Below are 25,949 nucleotides of genomic sequence, written 5' to 3'. Positions count from 1 at the left end.
TTTAAATATGGCATATGGAGGAAACTGGTCCTGGTAACATGTTGACCAGTGGAAAATGTCTCTCCAAAGACGCAGTGTTCACTAGCTTTAAGAAATTCAATACTAGTGCAGTCCATGAGTTTAAAGTTTTTAGCATCAATGTTTACTAGTTTCTGAAACAAGAAATACTCTATAAACCCCAAATGCCACAGAAATGTAGAATTCACATATTTTAGTAGACTGTGGCTAATAATTGGATATATTTACATAATTAGCACCATGTATACTACTCAGGTTTGGTGCAAACCTCTATGATCACCTGATAAAATACAATATCTGTTCACGATTTGAAAAAGCTTCAAGTATTTTAAGGAGAAGTAATATAAAATATAATTTTTCCAACAATATTCACTGATTTTTGAGTGTGCATTACAAATGCTGGGAGTCCCAGTTATCGCGTGTCTCAAATTAAACAATTTCTTTTTAAGAACATAATATTTCAAAGTATGATGTTCAAAATGATCACATTTCAAATTTGCTGTAATGAAAAACATTATGGTGAATAGCCAATTGTATTTCAAGCTAAAAAGGGGCATTAATCTTGTTATTTCCTATTTGGTTACCAATGGCTGGATATAACTGACACCAACAAACCACACACTGCTGCTCTTTGACACCATTCCTAATATAACGTTCTTTCACTATTTAAAAATCTATCCTTATACGTACACCCATGTATCAGATAAAAGTAATTGTTAGTACTTTAGCTGCTTTGTCAAACACAGCCTTTTATGTAATTGTTTCAAACATAACTGCATAGTAACATCAAGGATAAATGAATTAAGAATATTAACACAACTGTAAGAAAAACTATATATTAATGCACATTATAGGAAAAAGAAAAATAGTCTTGACAGCTGCAGTGCACATCAAGATGCAAACTGTCAATCATTAATAAAAACATGCAAACTATAGAATGGTATATAGGACTGTGTGCACAAAATTTCATGAATTTCCTAGCAAACACATTCCCAGTCACTGCTCTATGGAAACAAAAAACAGAACAGACAATGTAAATTATATGCATTCTATCAAAGTGTGTCCAAGGAAATTTATTGCAGACAGCTACATTTAAAACACCCTTCTTGTGAATTTTGAATAGCCAAGTATTGTAATATGTCGTTGGTGAACTAATATCACACTACAAAATGACTGCTTTACAGACCCTATACTAAAATCTTGTCTGCATAGTCTGGTTAATGTAATTACATTTAACAATATACCAAAGTATTTTTTTGTCTAAGTAAATCATGCAATGTAATATAGTACATAAAACATACTACTGGGTAATATGGCTTTCTTTACATGATTTCCAAAGAATGTAAATACTGCATAATATTTAAATTCTTACCAATGTCTAAAATGCATAAAATTATAGGTTAAGGCTACAAAAGCAATTCAGTTCTTATTAGTCTACAGTTTTATTTTTTATTTTAACCACAGTGAATGGCAACAGAATTTCAAATATTACAACACCAATTTCTTTTCATGCGTTAAAGGACTGCAAACAAATTAATCTTGTGTGGGGTATGACATAAAAAAATAGCATAAAAAACCCCCAGCTTTTTAGAATTTCTTCTTAATATCAATTACACCCACCGATATTCAAAATGGTCAGTAAAACTTTAGATAGAAAACTTTTCATTTATGGCACACAAATGTGAAATTATACATAAAATGTACAGTTAATGGACTACTTTGAATGGTGTGCAAGCTTTAAATTTGGTAACTAGTTGTAAAAAGTTTTCACCACTGTATTTTAAAAGCAGGACTTCACTAGAAGTCTGTTTTACAATTCAGTGCCACAGACAGCTTTCAAACAAGTGCTCACAAAGCATATGTAGAATGAATATTGCTACTTCTAAATGTACCCTTATAATTTTAATATATGTACACAGAAAATGGGTGTGAAAATATTTACACAAAACAAAACCGGTTGTGAATAAAAAAACATCTTATTCAATAAATAAATAAATAGAATACTTGTGAATATTTATTTGGTATTTATTTGATAAAGTAAGCAAGCAAATAAGGCATTATCCACGGTGTGTTACTCAGTCTTGATGAAGAGAATAATATTGGATCCTGGCATCTTTGACTTTTGCCAAAAACTTAACGTAAACAAGACCCAAATGACCATAGTTATATTGCTAACCCCTGATGCAATTCAAAGCTACAATTTGTGTATTCTACCCAACTAAAGAAACTGCCAAAAAAAAAAAAAAAAAAGGAGGTATAAGTTGCGTAGGTTTGCAAACTAGCTAAAATGGAGTTGGAAGCTTCTAATACTAAACAAGCTGCTAAACAGAGCAGGACAGAGTGACAAAAATATTAGAAAGAATGACCAACCAAAAAAATCTACACTATTAAAAAAAAAAATAAAATCCAGATCCCCTCACTGTACTTTTGTAATAAAACATATTCGACAAACAATTTAATGTGCATGGTATTCCTCTATGTAGTGTATACATGCTGCAATTGTAAATAAGTGAATTTGATAATTAAAGAAAAAATTCTCCAAACTCTCTCCAAAACCTCAAAGGATTGTTGCTCTTAAAATAAATTTAATTAAAATTCCAACGAAGTAATTTTACAATCCCTGGAAATAATTAACATAATATTAATTTATATATTGAGGGATTTTAAACTCCTTTCCTGGAGAGTCACTGTAATTGCTTGATTTGCTGTTATGCTTTAAAACAAACATGAATGCAACTTTTTCTACTTTGAATTAAAAACACCTGTCAGTGTCTTTGTATGGTCAAGGCATCTGGTCATAGAGTACAGTGGGCAAAAAACAACAATATGCAGACAACAAACTGCATAATTTTGTCCTAAATTCGTGGTATAACTGACAATTTTACTCCACTGGCAGGATATATGCTACAGTCCTCATTTTTCTGCTTTGCATGCCTTAGGTTTTTCAATCACTGTGACTTTTAACACTAAAGCATTTGATAGCCAACACGTTTTTTGTATGTTTCTTAAATAAACTGCTTCCAAAACATTATAAAATAATAATAAATTAAAAAAGTATAATGACTGTGTAGAAGAAGGGAATATAACATAGTTCCCATTAGCCAGAATTATGCAGTTTTAGTAAAGCTAACACTTAAACAAGAATTGTGCTGCATTATTGGTTACTAGTACCTGGATCTACTATGAAAAGCACCATAAACTAGAGGTTTAAAATTGACTGAAACATCTCTCCAGGAAGCTAGTTTTACACTCTCAATATATTGATACAATCAAGCATTAATTCATACACTCTATAAATTGAAAAAGGATTCACAAGATATTTAACAGAATATGAAAGAAAATTTCTCACTGTTAACAATTAACTATCAAGATTAGTAAGAGCAGCAAAATACAGTATGTGTAATTTGTGTTTCTTTAGAGTTTATTAACCATACACTGTATATAAAAAATCCACACATCTTATTCCTTTTATGGAAAAAAAACATGGTGTTATTCATTTTACACATGCTTTTATGGCCAGGATTATGATGTATGTTTGCTGGTGTAAGAAGTAACCATTACTTCTAAGAATAATAAATATTTAAGGTTGGTTATGGAAGTGTGTTCAAATATTTTTGCACTGAAAAAAGTAACCACCAGACGTTACTTTTATCTCTTTGGATTTTCATCTTTAAACCAGAAAAGTACAAGTATGTCATCCAGACTCTAGAGACCATTTCTCATGGATGGATGTATACCAATAAGAGCTTCTTTTCACCCACTGATTTGGTTTCAATGGTGCAACTCATTAATGTGCAAGCAGTCATGTGTTGTATTTTAATCAATTGCAATGCTACTAATATCAATATAAAGAAATCCATGCAGAAAAGAATATATAGTTAATATTACATTGTTGTATTGCACAGAGTTAGTTAAGACAGATGAGTGGAACTTTTGTAAACGGTCCTTACCTGGTAAGCTGTTTTAATTAAAGAATATTTATTAAAAGTATATTCTAATGACAACTCAAAAAGGGACTTGTTAGTCCTCAATAACACAATGAGTCGGCCACGTATATTGTTCATTATAAAACAGCTTGTCTACTTATAATCACTTTCTTATTTATAATACAGCTTTAATAAATAAAAAGTGTGATGATATAGGCCTGTCTTTTTTTTGTTTACAGTGCTCAAAATAAGGAAGCTTTCTGAAACAGCACAGTCTTGTTCGTAGGTCTCATAATTGTAAACTACAAAACACAATCTATACGCAACAACAACGTGAAACACTGTAAAAGCCCTTTCTTCAATATTATTGCAAACATTCTGTGCATAGGGGAGAAACCTTCTTTTTCAAGGCAAACTTTAATCTTACAGGTGGTTGTTCTGTCATCTTGCTATCTCTGTAGAGATGCAAGAACCAAAGCAACACAAATAAAACTAGCAGATTTGACAAGTCAGACAAGTTTGTAAGCATGTACTATTTCTTCTTTAATTTCTGTAAACATAATCATTTAGAAATGAGTGACAAATATGTAAAACATTAGGAATAAAATGTTGCTCCCCTTAGTGTGATAAATATTAGAAATGCAGAAATATCCTGACACAAATATTCTGAATCAAAAATAAAGTGCTAAAGATGACACTGCCTAATGCACTAGCATTGTGTCTTAAAATATACTGTATCTAAATGAATTATTGTTTGTGCACAGTCTAAAAAGTATTTAAATTTCTTTGCACGGTGAAGATATTGCAAAACAACTTCAAACAAAGGGAAAGCACGCATTGTTTGGGTGCACAAAAATGATTACTGTCACAAGCTGTATAACAGTAAATACGTTCTGATGGCGAAATTTAACATAAAAACAAATTTGGTACGAACCTTGACTTGTTGATTGGAGGGGGGAAGAAAAGAAAAAAAAAACAAACACCACCACAAAAAAGCAACATGCAATTTATACCTTCTTGGGGATCTCTTTGCTGACTATTGTTTTGGTCAGGACCCAAAAGTAAATGTTAAAATTCAGCTGTGGTATTCATGTTTTTTTTGGTTTAGGTTACCCTCTTGAGAGGGTACAAATGTCTGAATGAACCATGCAAGAAAACCTATTCCTCATACACATCATAATCCCGCTGAGAAAATAAACAGATGTATAAATAATAATAATAAACAACAACTTACCATGTCCAGCAAGTTCAGGGTCATTACATATCAATTAAGGCGCCGGTTATTAACTTCGATGCAGCACAATATTATAATTTTTATATAAAAAATAAATTCAACATCTAAACATTTTATGTACACAGTGACAAATCAGATCTGACATACAGAAGATATCCGCAATACATTGGTAAAGTGTCAGAGTGGTTTTGAGTGCTTCAGTTTCTTTCAAGTTGGTACAATTAAAAAAGCCTACAGTTCTAGAGGACCGGCTTTAGAACAGAGCGTAGTGAACGTCCCTCTTTTGTGAGTTCTCTTGTTACACACATACATGGCAAGGGAATTGCCTCTTCCCGCTTCTCCACAGTGTTAAACTTGCACTTTTTCAGATGATCTGCCATATTGGCAATATTGGCAAATTTCCACTCATTCACAGTGCCAAAAGCAGTACTGAATTTCCACACCTGGAAATAAAAACAACACGGTCAGTAAATAGTAATCGACTACTTAGGACTATAAATTATACATATCTTATGAACATCAATGTTTAGTTTTAAGCTAGTAGTTTAGTTGCAATAAACAATTATTTGAACTTATGGACACCAGAGAAACATTTAAAGTTTTCTGCACTGTTTTATGCTTTAAAATAGATCTAGACTAACTTTCCACATACACACTGTGGGTATAGAAAACAATTAACCCATTTGAAGATATTCACATTTTGTTGCTTTACAGCCTAAAATGAAAACACACATAAAAATATATTTTTTCAGGGGGTGATGCTTTTTTATGCCTACTGTATACGGTGTATAATGCTAAACTAGCAAAAACAGTTATGGATACAAAAGACTTCAGGAAAAATACAGGAAAGACCAAAGTGATAGTTAGAGGTGTTGGGGCAAGATATGTGAAAAGTGCTAAAGGTGCCAGGAGAAACACAATCTAATGAACAGGTTATCAAAAGATGATGTTTAAAAGATGCAGTAATGTTAAGGGTAGTCTGCAGGCTTAGTACAACCTTTATTTATAGAAAATGTGAGAGAGGGGTGCAGAATGCCGATATAGTAAGTATAAATGTAGAAATCAGGTAAGTTCTACTACATAGACAAGATGTTTAGTGCAGACAGAGGTATAGGAATAGCAGGTAAGTGACAGGTAAATGGAAGAAACTCCAGAAGCTATCTCCATTTCTGGCTTAGCATTGTTGGAAAAAGTTTATGAAAACCATGTGAGGAGTAGTATCCTCTGTAGAAACGAAGAACATGAAGCAAAGTTGGAAAGAACAGAGGTGAGAAAAATCAGTTGCATGACTGTTGCAGAGTAAGATGAAAATGAGTGCTAGGTTAAGATAAAAACTTGGTGCGGAGGCACTAGGTTTTATGGTGAAAAGAAACAGACTAAAGTGGTTTGGGCATCTGGAGTGAAATGCAGAGCAATGGGTGAAAGAATGCACCAAAATGGACATACTTGAAGGTGGCATATGATGATGTGAGAACAGCGTGATTCATCCCAAATGATACCAAGGTGCTTAGAGCATGAAGAGTGAAGAAAAATTATTTGGGAGTAAGCAGCTAACCTGATCAAACCTTAAAAATTACAATTAAATCAGTAATGATGATGATGACAAGAAGTCCAAAGACCAGTAAAGTTAAGAAGCTTTGCCTTTCAAAAGGAAGGCTGCTAACATAATTAAATTCACTAAATAAGATAAAAAGTGAAGGGTTTCCGACAGCTCCTTCTTAAGTTTCCCAATGAGCGAGATGATCTGGGGTCTCATGTATAACGCCATGCGTAGACTTCACACTAAAACATGGGAGTACAGACAAAAACAGAAATGTGTACACGTACAAAAAAAATCCAGATGCATAAATCTGTGTGAACACCAGCTTTCACGTTTAATAATAATAATGAGAAGATAAACAATGAAAAATATACAATATGAAAGCATAAGTGGCTCATGCTGTTCAACATTACAACTGTAATTCGAATTTACAGTGAGGTAATTGTATTTATAAGTACAAACAGTTGTACCAGGAGCACTTGGACTGATTGAGTATGTTTATTGCTCTTGGGATGAAACGGTTTCTGAACCTCAAGGTCCCTACAGGAAAGGCTCTGAAACATTTGCAGAATGGGAGAAGTTCAAATAGACTGTGTGGATGGCTAAGGCAGCATGTCCTAGAAGCTGTATCCCGATAAGCTGCTGTACAGCTGTGATTCCACACTTAGATACAGTGGGTTAAAATACTCTGAGTGGTGCTCTGAGAGTAACAATGCTAAAGCAGCTATGGTATTTGGAATAGTTTGGCCACTCCGTGGACCATTATATTGTTGCAGGTTAATTACAATCAGATGCCTTAAACTAATAAACAATATGGTTAATTTCAGTATATTTGATAAAGCCACATCAGGGATGTTAATCTAAAAAAGAAAGGGAAACCACACAGGAATAGTAGCACTGCTTTGATGTTGGGTGCCGCCAGTTTGCAAAACCGTGCGGAGAACTTGCATATAACAGGGATTGAACTGGCGTGAAAATGTGTGCGGCTTTACACCAACTTTAGTTTTTATACATAATGATGTGAGCGTGGAAACGGGCATATGCAACATTTTTATGCTGGTTGGTGTTGAGACCAATTTTCAAAAAGTTTTATAAAAATTCTAGACATACCTCTTAACTCTTATTCTATTCCAAGCTTGTAGAGCATACTGTTTATTAGTCAACTACAGCCACACAAGGATTTTAACAAGGTGCATTATGGGTTTCAGTCCGGATTTCATATTAAACTTGGAATTAATACTAAGCAAACTGACTGTACTCAGCTAAGCATTCTTGTTCCACTTTCTGCACTTGCTTTAGACTGGAATTACAGTGCATCCGGAAAGTATTCATAGCGCATCACTTTTTCCACATTTTGTTATGTTACAGACTTATTCCAAAATGGATAAAATTCATTTTTTTCCTCAGAATTCTACACACAACACCCCATAATGACAACGTGAAAAAAAGTTTACTTGAGGTTTTTGCAAATTTATTAAAAATAAAAAAATTGAGAAGGCACATGTACATAAGTATTCACAACCTTTGCCGTGAAGCTCGAAATTGAGCTCAGGTGCATCCTGTTTCCCCTGATCATCCTTGAGATGTTTCTGCATCTTAATTGGAGTCCACCTGTGGTAAATTCAGTTGACTGGACATGATTTGGAAAGGCACACACCTGTTTATAGAAGGTCCCACAGTTGACAGTTCATGTCAGAGCACAAACCAAGCATGAAGTCAAAGGAATTGTCTGTAGACCTCCGAGACAGGATTGTCTTGAGGCACATATCTGGGGAAGGTTACAGAAAACTTTCTGCTGCTTTGAAGGTCCCAATGAGCACAGTGGCCTCCATCATCCGTAAGTGGAAGAAGTTCAAAACCACCAGGACTCTTCCTACAGCTGGTCGGCAATCTAAACAGAGATCGGGGGAGAAGGGCCTTAGTCAGGGAGGTGACCAAGAACCCGATGGTCACTCTGTCAGAGCTCCAGAGGTCCTCTGTGGAGAGGGGAGAACCTTCCAGAAGAAGGACAACCATCTCTGCAGCAATCCACCAACCAGGCCTGTATGGTAGAGTGGCCAGACGGAAGCCACTGCTTAGCAAAAGGCACATGGCAGCCCGCCTGGAGTTTGCCAAAAGTCACCTGAAGGACTCTCAGACCATGAGAAAGAAAATTCTCTAGTCTGATGAGAAAAAGATTGAACTCTTTGGTGTGAATGCCAGGCGTCACGTTTGGAGGAAACCTGGCACCATGCCTACAGTGAAGCATGGTGGTGGCAGCATCATGCTGTGGGGATGTTTTTCAGCGGCAGGGACTGGGAGACTAGTCAGGATAAAGGGAAAAATGACTGCAGCAATGTACAGAGACATCCTGGATGAAAACCTGCTCCAGAGCACTCTTGACCTCAGACTGGGGCGACGGTTCATCTTGCAGCAGGACAACGACCCTAAGCACACTGCAAAGATATCAAAGGAGTGGCTTCAGGACAACTCTGTGAATGTCCTCGAGTGGCCCAGCCAGAGCCCAGACTTGAATCTGATTGAACATCTCTGGAGAGATCTTAAAATAGCTGTGCACCAGCGCTTCCCATCCAACCTGATGGAGCATGAGAGGTGCTACAAAGAGGAATGGGCGAAACTGGCCAAGGATAGGTGTGCCAAGCTTGTGGCATCATATTCAACAAGACTTGAGGCTGTAATTGCTGCCAAAGGTGCATCGACAAAGTATTGAGCAAAGGCTGTGAATACTTATGTACATGTGCTTTCTCAGTTTTTTTATTTTTAATAAATTTGCAAAAACCTTAAGTAAACTTTTTTTCACGTTGTCATTATGGGGTGTTGTGTGCAGAATTCTGAGGAAAAAAATGAATTTAATCCATTTTGGAATAAGGCTGTAACATAACAAAAGGTGGAAAAAGTGATGCGCTGTGAATACTTTCTGGATGCACTGTATGTTTACATTTTCTGATTTATATTACATGAGGTCTTGTATTTTGTATTGAATCTATTTTATAATTTTTTGAGCTAATTCAGCATTGCGGCGTTACAGCCTACTGCATAAGCAGCAAATGCCAGTCAAGATGCCTGACCATTACAGACTATACTAACATAGACAAGGTTAACTGGGAGTCAGTACTTAATCTAAAGCACTCATCGTTAGGATATCTGAAGAAAGCCAGAGAAAACATCATATACTGTAGATAGGTCAAAAAAAACTTGTAGCAGATTATGATACAGATTATGGTAACAACCATGTGCTTCAGCAGAAACTAAATCGGTGGTAGGCAAAACATGGATCAATATTAAACTTAAATAACATATAACTATAGACAGAGTTTCAGCAACATTTTAAGTCCTAGATATATTAGATAATGACAATTAATAGGACTTTTGTAAGGTGTCTGACCTCTTTATGTGAGATTAACATGAATAATAGAATAAAATGAACTGTGAAAGAAAAACATTTTAAAGCATACCAAACATTTAACCTTTTCTACTACAGATAATTATGCATTTTGAGTTGATGTTGTAAATAAAATACATAAATCACTACACAAGAAAAAGAATGCATTAAAAAAAATAAAAATAAATAATACTTTTAAATTGTTTCATTTATGTAGTGAATTAAAAAAAACAAGAACAAATACATTAAAACCAAATCACCTACCTTATTTTTTATCTGCCAAGATGAAGTGGAGTTTGAATACTGACGTTTTTCCCACAAAAGAATCACCATTCCACGAACCTGGAGCAAACTGGCACAGACATCTCTCATCAATCGGGACACTCTTGACAGTTGGCACAAGCTAAAGCCGTCAAGAAACCCAGCAATGTGTTGTAAAACTTCAAAAGGTAGTGTGCTAAGATAATCGTACCGAGATCCAAATTGAAAATTAATATAAATAGATTCAGTCAATGGTTTAAAAACCCGGGGCTGAACCCCAAATGATCTTAAGTGCCGATCATGGATAACTTTTGAACCCTGAACAGATGGGCAAAACCTCCTTTGTGAATAGGTGCATCCATAGTAAGCAAGTGGACACCTGTGTTCCATCCAGCCATTCAAACCAGCATGTATATCACCATGTACATTTTTAAAATGAGATGAAAACTCATCTCTCCTAAATAACTGCCCACAAACAAAGGTAAACATGGAGCGTTGTTTAGTTTGGTAGCGAGCCACACATTCCAGAACAAGGTCCAGCCGTAATGTCTGGAAAGGGCTTGGGTTTGATAATTGAGGATTTGCATGATCACAGGCTGAAGCTGATGCTATTTCACCAACCATAGTGTTTGTAGCTAAAATTGCTGAAGGAAACGAGAAGGTCTGTGTCCCAAAATCAATTCGATACCCATCTACAAATCGGCTGTCAGAAATCCCTCGTCCTCCAGGAGAGTCACCCAGGCAAAATAACAAGGCAGCAGTGATAAGATCAATCCCATGAAGACCCATAGGGTCCTCCGCCACCTCCAAATCAGATGTGTCCACAGCTTTGTCTTCCATTTTAGCACGAAAAGAAAAAGGATCAGCAAGTAATAATCTGTGACCATTAAAAACACCCATACTTCTTAACACCTGAAGACTGTGCAATTTGCGATCTATTCTACGATCACCAAAATCAGAAGAATGATGCAGAACACCAAAATTCTGCTGGCCTTCAGAAACTGGTGGTAAATGCGATTCTGAGATTTGCTGCAGATCCAATGGTATGGAATACAAAGGCATTATTTGCTTGTCTGGTTCTTGCAATTCCCAAGATCCTTTCATCTCAGCATTTCTTCCAATTGTAGTATCCAAATCCATTTCATCATGATCAGAATCTTGCTGTCTACCTACACTGTGAAAACCATTACAAAATGAAACTTTGTCATTTACCATGTCCATTGAATTAACTATTTGCTCTTCATCTAAATCCCCCAAAATGTTGACAAATCCATTATGTTCCGACCAGGAAAACTTTTCATTCAAGCTTTCTGTTACAATTTTATGCTCTGCTCCTCCAACGGCTCCAAGCTCAGCTTCATTATCATCAACAGAGTCTTTCATTTCAACAATCTGCACATTTAAATCCTTCATCTCATTAACTAGGACCTGTCCATTCCTTTCAGAATGATCACCAGAAAAAGTACCATTTATGAGGTCCATGTCCTTGGTTGCATTGCTCAAGATATCCAGAGCTGCTGCTAAGCTTCTAGTAGTCTCAACTGTAGCAAGGTAAAGTTCATTATACGATTCTTCATCCATAGCAATTAATCCATTGGAAGGTTTTTCTTCTGGTATACTTGTTGTTACAGTTGTTTTTTCTGTAATTCCAGACTGCTTCTCTGCTGTTTTGGACACCATGGTTGCAACTTTAAGAGATTCAAGTAACATGCGCTGATCCTGCAGTGCTAAAGCCATGTCAAGTTGTTCAACTTCATCAACTTCCTTACTCAAGTTTTCATAAGATTTCTGGTCTGCATAACTCACTGGCCATCGGTTCCATTCCATTGTACAACACACTACACTGGCTGGACAGAGTGAAAGGTGTTCAGCTAGTTTATTACGAGCAATTAAAAAAGGACACCCAAAGTCACTGTTCAAACAAGGCACTCTCTCTAGTGGGCACAAAAGTCGATGTTCATCTATTTTGCAGGAATGAAAAATAGCTCCACACACCAAGGGGCAGCCAATTAGCTCACAGGAGACCCCTGTCTCTGGCCTTGCCATGCAGCGTCTGCTCACACAATTCAAACAGTGAATATGCTGTTCTTCCATCTTGATGGGGTTTTCAGGACCTGAAAGATACAAACATATTTTCCATCTTTTTAAATATGTTAAATTATAATTACATAAAACAATGCCTTTCATAATATAGAGACATGATGATGCCAAGGACCTTAAATTTCTATTTAGTAAATAGAATTTACTAAAATAAGAAATACTTTCTATTACCAGTCTCCAAGACAGACAACTTTTATATATACACAAGTGTTGTATCTTATTTTACAAGGCATGCAACATCTCATGTCTGTTTATGTGTCTTCCATACTTGTAGATATTTTGAGTGAACGGTCTATGGAACAGACACCTTTTTAGTTAATATATTCAATATTTTGTTATAAGATATGTTCTGTAATTAACTTCAAAGAAATATAACTGATGTTTAATGGTTCTTTTCCCCAAGAGGTGGGGCCAGAACCTACAAAGCAATTTTTGTTTCAGAATCACAGACCCAACTACATCACAATAAATTGTGGCACCGGAGAGTGGCGACATGTGGCATGCTGGTCAGACATTCAAGTAAGAATTTCACTATTCTCCATTTCATTTGACAATACCACTACAATGAAAATAAAATAAACAGAGACCCATCAGAATGTCATCAAAAGGTAGTGTCACCTATGCAGGTGTATTACTGGGGTGCTGAACTACCTGAAATACAGGGCTTACTGGAAACAGCAGGAGGCAGTCACAGTGAGAAGAAGAAAGAAAGTATTTGTATTTGTGGTAGTTGCTCAGTAAGCAGTGAAGCTGACTTACCCATTAGCATGAAGAAAACCCTGTTCAGGAAAGCAAAACACAGATTTGATTTTCTATATTTTGCTGATAAATGACCCATCCATTTTTTACCCTGGCTCTATTAGGGCTTAAAAAGAACAAAAACAGCAAGATTGAATCCAGCCCTTGAGAAGTTCACCTAAGGACAAACTAAAATCAGGATGTTTTACTGCAGCATTCTTCAACCTTTTTATACCTGTGGACTGGCAAAAATTTGGGAAATATTTTGCGGACCGGCTGACAGCTAAGACAGAAATAAAAACCAATGTAGATCGTATTTTACTTATTAAATCTAATGTTATAAAATTAAAATTTTTAGGTAGTGCAACATCTGCTACTGGGTTTCAAAATTTACAGAAGAAATAACTTGTTTTCCAAAATACTACAATATTAGAAAACAATACAGACGAGCAAGATAAAATAAGAATTTTTGCAATGCGTCATCGACAGCCGAGTTGATGCAATACTGGCATTTGGCAGCTGCGCACTTTGCCAATACTCATTGTCGTGTGCAGCATCCCGTTTGCCCCGCAACAATGTGGTGCCTGTATTATGTAGCCGCTAAATGATTCGGGCAAATTTTTTTGTCAACGGGCAGGAAATTTCCATGGACCACTGCCACCAGTTGGACAACACGGATTTAATATATTCTCTGTAGAGACTGAAGGAATATGCACACAACTGAAATTCTCTTTGAAAAAAAATGTGGTGGAACTATGAGAATTGTGAAAAACACTATAAAAAATGGTTTTGCTGAAAACAATCCACATAAAATAAACCATGCAAACAATACAACACAAAAAGCCACAACTACCTGCAAATCAAGTCCCCAAAAGTATAAAGGCATGTTGTTAAGATGGTCTGTAAATCTAAATAACATCTGTGCGAAAGGGTACATGTTCATGGCAAGAACATGATACGGACATGTGTGATCCTAAAAAAAACATGCCAAGTCGAAACAAGGATACTAGTGGCAGGGTCACATCTACATAAATGAATAAGACTTTTGTGGAAATTGCACTAAATGAACCAAATGAACTAGTTGTGAAAACACGTATATTCACAACAGGAGGCATATGAATTAACAACATCTGAGGGAAGAAAAAAAAAAAAAAACATGCACACAAAGTGATTACTAACCACTCCATAGCACATTGCACAAATAAAAGCATCAACCACTTAACTAGTTTTTACATGTACATACTCTTCAAGTAACAGAAAACTGCTTAGGAAAACTGGAGACCAGCAAAATATACCAAAATTTCTTATTTGCAATGGTGATGGACAGGTTGACAGAGTCCCCGTGGACTATGATGTTTGCTGATGACATTGTGATCTGTAGTAGGTCGAGGAGACCCTGGAGAGGTGTTGATCTGCTCTAGAGAGGACAGGAATGAAGGTCAGTAGGAACAAGACCAAATACATTTGTGTGAATGATAGAGGTCAGAGGAATAGTGAGGATGCAGAGAGTAGAGTTGGCAAAGATGAATAAGTTTAAATACTTGGGATCAACAGTACAGAGTAATGGGGAGTGCGGAAGAGAGGTGAAGAAGAGAGTGTAGGCTGGGTGGAGCGGGTGGAGAAGAGTGTCAGGAGTGATTTGTGACAGACAGGTACCAGCGAGAGTGAAAAGGAAGGTCTACAAGACAGCAGTGAGACAAGCTATGTTACATGTGTTGCAGACGGTGGCACTAAACAAAAAACAGGAAACAGAGCTGGAGGTGGCAGAGTTAAAGATGTTAAGGTTTGCACTGGGTGCGACGAGGATGGACAGGATCAGAAATTAGTACATTAGAGGGTCAGATCAGGTTGGATGGTTGGGAGACAAAGTCAGAGAGGCGAGATTGTATTGGTTTGGACATGTACAGAGGAGAGATGCTGGGTATATTGGGATAAGGATGTTAAGGATGGAGCTGCCAGGTAAGAGGCCAAAAACTGTACCCAGTGCTCTAGATCAGTGCTTCCCAAACTCAGTCCTGGGGATCCACTGTGACTGCAGGTTTTTGTTCCAACCAGCTTGTTTTTAATTGAACTCCTGGGCTAATTAAGTGAACTGTTATTTCCCAAGTTCTCTGTTTTGTGAAAAATACAGAAATTAGAAAAGTAATTTTGTAAAAAAAAATAATGAGTATTAGTATATTTATTAAAATGGACCAATCAGTTATATAGGAATAATGTATTTTTTTTCTTTTTAGCAATATTTTCATCTTGATTTTCACTCTACTTTTCCAGGTGTTCTAATTGTTTAGTTAATCCATTATTTACTAATTAGTGGGTCTGATGCTACAGTAGGTGCAGCCTTTGATTATTCAGTGTTGTTTGCCTGGGTGTTTGCTCTGCTAGTTTTTAATGGTGATTAATAACATACAACGAATGGGGAAAACTGCACAGAGAAACAGCAAAATATAATGAAATCAACAAAAGAGTTAAGCATTTAAATCTATAGCAAAGGCAGAAATATTTCTAAATGTCTTGTAAATGTAAAATCATGCTGCTGTGCTTTTCTGAATGTAAAACAAGAAATATCAGCTAATTAAATGAGATCAGTGCCATCAGGTGTTGTCATTGATTGTAAATCTGGTTGGAACAAAAACCTGAAACCACAGTGGGTCCCCAGTACCGAGTTTAGGGAGCACTGCTCTAGATGAAGCCTCACCAGTGTGTTATAAAGATTGGGCTTAACATCCCTAGACTTGTACTCTACATAAAGTATACCTAACACTCTGTTAGTCTTCTTAATGGATTCTAAACATTGTCTCGCAGTTGATAGTGTCAAGACTACTACAACTCCTAAATCCTTCTCATGAGGTGTACTTTCAAATTTTCAGACCTCCCATTGTGTATTCAAACCTAACATTTTTACTTCCTACATATAATACTTTACATTTACTTGCATTAAATTTCATCTGCTACAAATTTGTCCAAGTCAGTAAGCTGCCCAAGTCCAAAATGGTACTTTTGGTACCTGCTATCTAATCTGTGTGGGAGCAAGCCTTCTGACACTATTCATTTTAAATCAGGGAAACATGGTGGTGCAGTGGTCAACACAGCTGTCTGACAGGTCAAATCATAATTTTGTCCATCATCACCAGTCCGGCATAGTTGGCAGATGTTTTGCTAGCCATTAGGTACACATAAAACACAATTGCATCATCATAATCGACTCAAAAGATGTTGTCTTATTTCCCATTGACTTCAATGCATTTCATGGAGTTTGGCCAAGTTCCCAAACATTTTTACATTTTCACTGAACTCAAGGCGAAGGGAAGTCAAGACGTTTTGCTCTACACTACTGGAAATTAAAAATATTTGTAAATTATAGAACTGATCTGAAAATAAACAACTCCACAAAAATCAACAGCTTGCTATATAAACTACAAAATGAGGAAGAGGGAGGTGGAGTGGTCCAAACATATACAGCTTGCACACTGTTCTATTTGAAATGCGACTTCCATGTAACTTTAAACATGAACAGACTACATGCACGGTGCGAAAAAAACAATAAAAATTACCCTGTCTCAAGCTTTGTGATATTTACAATCCAGAAAGTGGGACAAGTTAAGCTTTTACTTATTTATTAAAATGTGGAAATGCATTGTTATCATTTCAGTCACAGTGTTTGGTAAATGCACTGATTAATGCCTAGGTTTTCAAATGTGAATTTGTGAAATTCACCTGCCATTCATAACCCTAATAACACCATTTAAAAACATAAACACATGGCAACATATCAACCCCACTAACTTCATTGTCCTTAACTCAGACAGTGACTCAGGCTTGGAATTCTATGTTATTATTAGTGATACACCGATATAAAAATTTGTTGCTGATACTGACAGCCGATTGTTTGAAAGAGGGGAGAAAAAAAAAAAAAAAAAAATAAAAAATAAAACCTGATACTGATGGCAGTTGCGATTGTTTGGTTTTCTGCTGACACTGGATAAATGGACTTGTTAAAGTGTAATACATGATATGATACTCACTAGGTATAAAAAAGTGCATTTATTTTCTGATATGAAAAGGATAACAACTCTTGCCATATAAATAAACAGTCGGAGTTAAATAATTTTATAACTTAACTGTTCTCATTTTAAGTCAATGGACAGTCACTTTAATTCAGTATAAGCAGCATTAACTTAAAGAAAATGCAGTCTTCAAGTTATACATTTTATAACTTAAATGCTCTCTGTTACACATTTCCCATAACTATTCTAGTTGAAATTAATAACAAATTTAGCCATAACCATTAAATTTAACTTAGTACTATTTATTTTTCTTGCCTTATATAGTAATTGCTTTAGAATCAGACTACCTATTATGGTGCGAGTTATTCTTGACAAAAAAAGAGCATCTCAGCTTTATCACAGCTCAGCCCATTTCGTTGTTCATCTATTACAAGAGATGCAGAACTAAATAGTCTTTCACTGTCTATGCTGGTACAAGGTGTTGACAGGTACTTTCTCACCAACTGTGTCAGTGCAAGGTGACGTCTTTGATAAGTTCCCCAGTAAACAAGTGGCTTCTTGTGTCTAGAAATGGCGGGCTCTGTTAGGCAGTCAACAAATTCCTGTCTGGACACACTTGCCCTCTGTGATGCAGAACTGCTTCTTGAAGGATCTTATTAAACATGTCAAACTGAGAAGCTGCATTTGAACCAACCACCTGTGTCTATTACACATACCTGCTTATAGCTGTACAATTTCTGCAAGAAAACAACACAGAAAACAAAACCTGTTGAGCTTCATATAATAACAATCACCACAAACTGGTGTGCTATTCATCACTTAATCCCAATGTCTTTAACTATGGAGAAAGGTTGATAGTCAAGTGTGATGAAATCTATTGCTTTCTGAGTAATATTTTGAGCTTTTACGCCATCTTGATTGAATTTTCTTCAGCTATCAAATGCTTTTTCTATTGACCGAGTTCTCCCTATCTTTTGCCAGCACTGGAACTTGAGTCCTTGACTGAAGCAGATTTTCTTCTCAGAAACTTGTCATGTTCTTTAGTATGCCTTGCCTTAAGATGAGCAATCAGATTTGTTGTATTGTAGTTTTTACTAATATTCACTCCTTGTGAATTTTTCACAGTACGGATCTTGCAAATAGCATTTCTAGTGTCATCTGCACAAACACTAAAGTAAGCCCACACCAGACATTTTTTAACTGCTAAGTTTTCTTGCTGAAACATTGTGGGAAATGTTTTTACCAAGGAAATAACTGGCCAAAAATATCTGCTTTTTTTTTTCTTCTAAAAATCGGCCAATAAAATTAATAAAGGAATGCCACAAAGGAATTTAATGCACTCTACGCAAACAGCTGAAAACTGAACTTCACAAATTAAACTTAACTAAATGCAATACACATTACTTAAACCCCTCAAATAATTTACTAAAATCTTCTGATCAGTCTAGTCCACTAGCACAAAAACACATAGAAGTTACTTGATTCTTGGAAAAATGTCAATCTTTGATAAGACTTCAAACCCTGAGGTTGTGTAACTAACTGTACCATAAATGTAAGTCACCTTGGATAAAGGCGTCAGCCAAGTAAGTAAATGTAAATCTGAAACTAAAAAAAGGCCAGGTTCAACCTCTGGATTGTCAATCTTTACATTACTAATTGAGAAAATTGCATCCACTGCTCACAAATACATAGATATTTTTGGTCATAGAATAATTCTTGTTCAATGGCTGGAGCAGAGTTTGAAATCAACCATGCTTGTGTTAGCCACTATTTAGCATGGGTAGCTCCTAAAAATTAATTTCTTCCACTGCTTCATTAAAGCTGAATTTTGGAAAGTTCTTTAATGGCCTAAAAATTCTATATTTTTTAAGATACCTACAAATAATATTTCTGGATACCACAGTGAAATTTCTCATCAACCTAAATCTCAGCAAATTAGGTGATGAGGGAACTTAACTTCTCCTTGGTTCTTTGTTACCAGCTCTTCTGACAGAATGTGTCATACAGTTTACTTCAAATGCATATTTTTCAGTTATTTTCATGAACATAGCTGCCAGTTCTTTCAAGCTTATAATCAATCCCTACACTACTGCAGTAACACTGAACAACAGAGAGCACACACAGCACCTGCAACAACATATTCACATTTACCATTCTTCCGTTGATGCTGTTGAATGGCAGTATATAATCTGATTTTTCCCTTGCACTGGAAAATGTTTATTTTTAAAATGTTCAATGAGCTCTCTGCACACGTGACCCACATTTACATGTCTAATACAGTTTTTAGGAGACTGACTGTAGATAGTTCATCGTAAACAGAAGCTGTCTCCAGAAATATTACTTACATATATAAAATACTTATGGTTGGCTTCATGGAGATTACCAATCAACCTGCATATGTCTTTTAGAATCAGTGGTATAAATCAGAGAATATAGAGAAAAACCCTAACACAAACAGAAAGATTGTGTGTTAGGCTGGGAATCAAACCCAGAAATGCAATATGGCAACATTAACCATTTCACCACTGTGGTAGTCTACCCCTAAAAATACTCTTGCCATTTTGAAAACAAATCCACAATCCTAAACCTAAAGAGTGAAAAAAGGTGTTTCCCTCCTGTTTCAACTGTAAAACAAACTAGTTTGGCAGTCAATCAAGGTTATATAATGAAAAAGCAAACATATGCCACCTTTTCAATACAACACTTTCTCAGAAGCAGCACTTCTGATTAGGAAACTATACTCTTCAAATATAATAGCTGTGCTGATGACAAGTTACTCCACATCAGGTGTAGTGCAATAAATCTGCTTACAACATACACTTCACTTCTTAGGCACTTCTAATCCTATATCCAGCTTTGACTTATAAATATATTGTTTTCCAAAACAAACAAAAAAAATCTACCCAATGAGAGCTGTAAGTCCCTTTTCTACTCTGAGCAGCCTTTTTATAATTACATACAAAAAAGCAGCATGATGTAGTAGAATCTTGAATAAAGCATTCACTACTCTAGTTGATGCAACTCAAACTCACTTGCAGCTGCCAGTCTGGTTTAAAGTATTGCTAGCTAGTTTCCTGCAGATGTGTTCTTGAAGTGTGAAACCTATTATTGAACAATCCTTGCATTTAATGTTGTCACATTTAGTTTTTTTTTCTTGAAAGGAAGATGACCTTAAACATGGACCATTTAGGACAGTAAAGTGCTATTGACATTTTCAAGCCTCACTGCTTTGTATCAATCATCAAACCAATTTTCCCCTTTGATTGTAAATGTGTTACACAGTCATAAATCATAAACATCCAAAGTCATCATTCAACACCTTTATGAGAAACAAAGCAAGACACATGCAAATACCTAGTACTGTCCTTTAAAGATATTCACAATTAAGGTTAACCTAAAAGCAAAAAATGCAGTACCTATCTTTGGCCTAACTTTAAGGGTAAATAAAATGTCAAAATGACACATTTAAGATGTTAAATACCTAGAACACTTAATAAAGGAACACTAATACAGGAAGAACTAAAAGTGTTCAGGATTCTTTAAAAGAGTCGTTTGCATAAGCCGTCAAGAAACCAAGATATGTCTAAACATCCAAAAAATATCTTGTTCTTGGCCTTTAAAAGGTGCAAATATTTGTTTGTATAACACTCTTAGAAAGTATTGGGTTGATATTCATATCTGTTATTTCAAATTAATGTAAAAAGGCAGATATGCATTTGTTAACTAAACAAAGCTGCTGTTCTGTTCTTTTGCAAAATAACAACTCCGGTATCAACTTTTCAATGGAGAAGGAAAAAGAAAAAAATTGACACACTACATAATAAGCAAGTCAGCATAATCCAGAACACAATTTAGGACAGGACAAGTACTAAATACAGTACACCCCCAAAATTCATTGGGGTTACTTTCCTGGAGCACCTGCAAATTGTGAAAAACCACGACTTTTGGATGTGGCAAAAAAAATGCCTTTTAAATAACTATTTTTATAGATTAAACCCTAAATACTGTATGCCCCCAAAGCACTTTAATTTCGCTGCAAACTCGGCTTAATACATTACCTAAAAAATTACCATAATACATTACCTAAAAACAGAATGTAAAAGGTAAACCTGTCTACTGTATAGTACTGTACTGCTATGTCTCCTGCGGTGCTAGAATATAAAATACCGATGTTACCACTATACGTACTGTAATTCATGCAAGTGCGTTTTCTTTGGTATGCGCGGCCGTTTTCTTTGTTATAAGTAGAGTAAATACATAATTTAATTTACTTAAAATACAGTACAATGTACGGGTACTCACCAATGATGAATGATATTGATGATGAAGTAGCTGTGCAGTACAATGCAGAGGATTTAAAACTCCTCGGGTGGCGCCTCTTCTTCAGGCGCTTCAGGAGAAGTCGTATCTTTGGACGGGTCTTCTTCTGGTGGGGTTTCGTGCTGGCTTTTCTTTGTAGGTTTCATGAACATTGTGATGGGAAGTTGCTACATTGTCTCCTGTAGCGAACTGCTGGTACAATTTCCGTGCTTTCTCACGGATGATGTTACTGTCCAAGGGGATGGTCTTCTTCCTGCAGTCGGTGATCCACAATGCCAAGGCAGATTCCATCCTGACGATATTTTTATTCCTTATGGTCGTTAACTTTTTGGCACTATCACAGAAACTTGCAGATACGGTACTCCAGATCGCTGCCTTGTTCTTTATGTAGCGTGCGGTGCTTTCATTAATGCCATAGTGGCGCACTACTGCAGCATAACTTTTTAGTTCCCAGAGCAAATCCAGTAGTTCAACCTTCTCCTGGAGTGTTTTAAACTTCTTCTGGCACTTAAGCTCAGTGCCAGAAGCCTTAGAAGGTGCAGGGCGATTCGGCGACATCTTGTGCGTTTATGAATAACAAAATGGATGCAATAACAAAATGGAAAACACAAAGACACTCACCTGGAGCAATCAATCAGCAGCAAGGAGAAATGAATAATGCTCTCGGATTGGCTACTTTCATCATCCCAAACCGCGTTTCCCTCAGCGGTTGCTTCCTGTTCTCTCTACAGCACAGTATTGCCACGAAAAAACCCATAAAAAATTGCAGCAGATAATTGCACTTTCCGCTAACAATTAATAGTTAGGTTCTAAGGAAAAATCCACAAATAATGGAGTCCGCGAACCCTGAACCGCGACTTTGCGGGCGTCTACTGTAACGCTTCCTCCCATAGTTCCAATCTACACCCCAGCAAGTTATAACAGACATATTAACATAAGGACAATATCTCTTACAGGTTATATATATTAAATATACTTTGGGTTCCGAGCCTTACATTTTTGTGACAGAGCAAAAAGTCAAAGTACAAACTATGTTGCTGCTAGAGCAAGCAGATTCCAGCCTACCCTAAATAAACATAAGTAAATGTCAATTGCCTTCAGTATCATCCCACAATCCATCATGCAAACTCCGCAGAACATCAATTAAACTTTACTGCTGTGTTTATTTATGCTGCAACAATACTATTACACATGTTGAACACCAATAGAATTCACTGGAGGGGATTTCGGGTGACAACCCATGCACTGTTCATTTTAGATTTACCAAAGCTACAGAATAATCCAATTGATTTCTAGAAGAATGTCAAATAGATGAATTTGTCTAAAATGGACTTTTAAGCCACAAAAAAACAACTCATATTTGGCAACACCATAACACTACCCACAAGTAAAATAATCTTATGCACAGTCAAGCAAGGTGGAGTGGCTGTCACAGTTTTGACCTGCTTTTGTACTCCACAAATGGAAGACACTCCATCAGAGAGAGAACTATGTTCTGAAAAAGAATGCCCCTCTGTCTGTGAATTGAGTGGGAAATTCTTTGTCACAATGATCCAAAAAACTGCAGTAAACGTACAAAAAAATAAGTGGACCAAGATAAGTAACTTCAGGTTTAGCAGTTTCTACACTCAAGTCCAGATATCTTAGCCTGTTACAAATGTTTCTGTAGGACCTGACCTGACCAAGCCGGTAAACAAATCTGAAGCGGTTTAAAGATTTCTTTTGTCAGCAGGAATTGACAAAGCTGCTAAAATGATATAATAGTTACTACAACATTTCTTTTAATAACCTACAGCCACAAAATGTATGCTAAAAAGAACCCTGTATGGTTCTATTACCTATGCATATAGTGATTTGTAAGCATCTGTTAAATATGCACGCATTATTTAACAAATAATGAAACAACATATATAGTATATGTACACAATCATACATACACATTTACATTCACTTGCATACACAGACACTGACAGACCCCTATCATCAAAAAGAAATTTCTGCCCACAAAACTGCTGCATGGTGGATTTTGTTTGTTTCTTACACCATTCTGAGTAAACTCTGTGGACTTCTGTGCATGAAAACCCCAGGAGATCAGCAGTTATAGAATTACTCAGACCAGCCTGTCTGACACCAACAAGCATGCCACGGTCAAACTTAATGATATCACATTTGATCTGATGTGAACATGATCTGAAGCACCTGGACTGTATGAATGATTTTAAGCATTGCACTGCTGCCACACAATTGGCTGATTAGTTGATTGTACAGATAAGCGCCCGTACATGTGTTCCTAATTACTTACTCAGTAAATGTGTACGTGTATATTATACACGTATGTGTATCTGTGTGTATTCAAGTGCATTATCTGGGTTAACTTAATAATGGTATTCTGATAAAACATTGTTGAAATGTGTCTGACATAAAAGAAATTGGGTCAAATGCTTTCAAGCAGCATCGTGCGTAATCGAAAAGCCAGCTATAAGAAAACAGAAGGAAACAATTTAACCTTTCTCCTAAAAGCAGATTACATGTTAAAACCACAGCCAAACTAGTGAAACCGTCCAAAAGCAAAAAGAATTAGCTTCTGATTAAGCAGGGAATTAAATCAGAAAAGAAGTCAAAGACAGGCCTCGGGACAAAGGTTGGGTTTAATGAATGGGTGTATCTGGATACCAAGAACTACTTAGAAATCAACTTTACACTGTTTGTTCGAGGGCTACCGTGACTCGAGAGATGAGGAAGGGCCCTACAACTAAACACAGTTTCTTTTGGTTTGGTTGGTTGGGTGGGAGGGTTGACTGACAGACATTTGTACCCGAATAAATTTAGCTTTTACAGAAGCTTTGTTCACCTTATTATATACTACACCGTGTGCACATTAAGCAGAAATAACAATCCTTTGTAGAATAATGCACTGAAACTAAAAATGTGAGTCACGCACATTTCTATCATTTGATACCCTCTTAAACGTCTCAAGTCCACTAACCATTAGCCTCTCCCTGGCTTGACGTGCTCTTTTCTCTTTTGACGATCTGCCCCAAAAGCCGCTTTTCATTTACACAACGAGCTGCCTTTCCGTTTACGCTGATCGGACTTAAGTACAATATTCATCGAGTCTAAAACATATAAGCAACTGTGGAGGCACGTGTGAAAACTAAATATTTTCGTACTCTAAATATTGTCCGCTACCAAACAAGCAATTTTTAACGAAACCATTAAGTACCAAATCTTGCTTAAGGAATTTCCTTTCTGTACTATAAGTTACAGCAGTAGTCCCGGGGCAAGTGCACACGATGATGACTTGTGGAAACTCTTACAATCTTCTTTAACTAATCATAATAATACAATTTCAAAACGTCCAAAGAAATGGCCTGCATGTTGCGCTATACAGTTCGTGCGTATATTTTAAGCAAGTCAGGCCGGAGCAAACAAAGTTTTGCGACATCATCGCGTCGGTCAGACAGCCAGCCAGCCGGTCGGCCTGGTATCGCTCCAGCTGCGCGAACTCTGTGTCGCTTCCAGACTGATACAATCGTGTTTAAAACGTTTTAAAATAAAATGATAGTGGCTTTTCATACAATACAATGTGATTCACAAAACTTTTAAAAATAGTAGAAAAAGGAAAAACTCGCTTAGAACACTTACCTCGTACCTTCCCGCATACACTCTGCTCGCTTTCCGTCTTCCCTGCTCTAACTGTGTCCGCCTGTTGTCGCAAACTCACCAGATTAAGCAATCCAGACAACTCTAGCTGTATTTCGTATGATGCCTTTGTTTCCTTCGTTTTTTTTTTTTTTCTGACCGGGAAATCTGCGACTGCTTGCTGCTTTTTTTTTTTTTTTTTGGAAATGTGTGAGCTAATTTTTTAAGGTCGCGACGCTCAACTATGACGTCATGACGCGTCGGTCAGAGGTCAAAGGTGAGATAGGAGTGAAATATTTGGAAGGAAGTGTGAGGAGTTTCGTAAACTTTTTTTTTTAGCCGAGCACAAGACTCGAGTTTGAAATAATCGGTAAATTTTAATCCGCAGCAAATCGCCGTACAGCAGTACCTGGATGAGAGAGGGAATTTGGTCTGTAGTGCACCTGTTGGATAACAAAGGAAATGAAATCTTCTGCTTTTTCGAGATTTCTGTTTAAAATATAAAAGTAATTACTCTAGAATATAATTTTTTTTATGGAAGTTGTTCCATCTACTGTTTGAATGATACTGAGTACCTTTTCAAATTATGTTACCGTAATTCCCATCTTTCTTTATTATTAATTCAATGACTTGATTTTAAGAACAGCGTCCTTACAAATAAAATCATACGTAGTTCTTTAACAACCTATTATATCCTTATGCAAATCAGAGCACCATATCAGCGCTGTGCAACATTTAAGAACTAAATACTGTATTCAGAGATTTCATGTTCCTCCCAAATTCA

At 36.3% G+C, this 25,949-nt stretch overlaps 1 protein-coding gene across 1 annotated transcript; it reads right to left on the bottom strand.

The window, feature by feature from the left end:
- Window positions 1-1,994: 1,994 nt before the first annotated feature.
- Window positions 1,995-25,469, bottom strand: fbxo30a (F-box protein 30a). The gene is made up of 3 exons (XM_028797888.2): window positions 25,169-25,469; window positions 10,365-12,475; window positions 1,995-5,621 (listed from the first exon to the last, which is right to left on the bottom strand). The coding sequence occupies exons 2-3, from the start codon at window positions 12,453-12,455 to the stop codon at window positions 5,418-5,420; spliced, it is 2,295 nt and encodes a 764-aa protein (XP_028653721.1). The 5' UTR covers window positions 12,456-12,475; window positions 25,169-25,469; the 3' UTR covers window positions 1,995-5,417.
- Window positions 25,470-25,949: the final 480 nt, after the last annotated feature.

This window comes from Erpetoichthys calabaricus, chromosome 3 (assembly GCF_900747795.2).
Source record: "Erpetoichthys calabaricus chromosome 3, fErpCal1.3, whole genome shotgun sequence".
Classification (NCBI taxonomy): Eukaryota; Metazoa; Chordata; class Cladistia; order Polypteriformes; family Polypteridae; genus Erpetoichthys; species Erpetoichthys calabaricus.
The sequence above is the reverse complement of the archived record's forward strand: the minus strand, read 5'-3'. Positions and strand labels throughout refer to the sequence as shown.

Bases quoted from the DNA above. Each gene is read 5' to 3' on its own strand.
- fbxo30a (XM_028797888.2), bottom strand. From the start codon at position 12,455: ATGGAAGAACAGCATATTCACTGTTTGAATTGTGTGAGCAGACGCTGC. The intron at 5,622-10,364 runs GTAGGTGATTTG...TTTTATTTCCAG, and splicing joins CTTGGCAGATAAAAAATAAG to GTGTGGAAATTCAGTACTGC.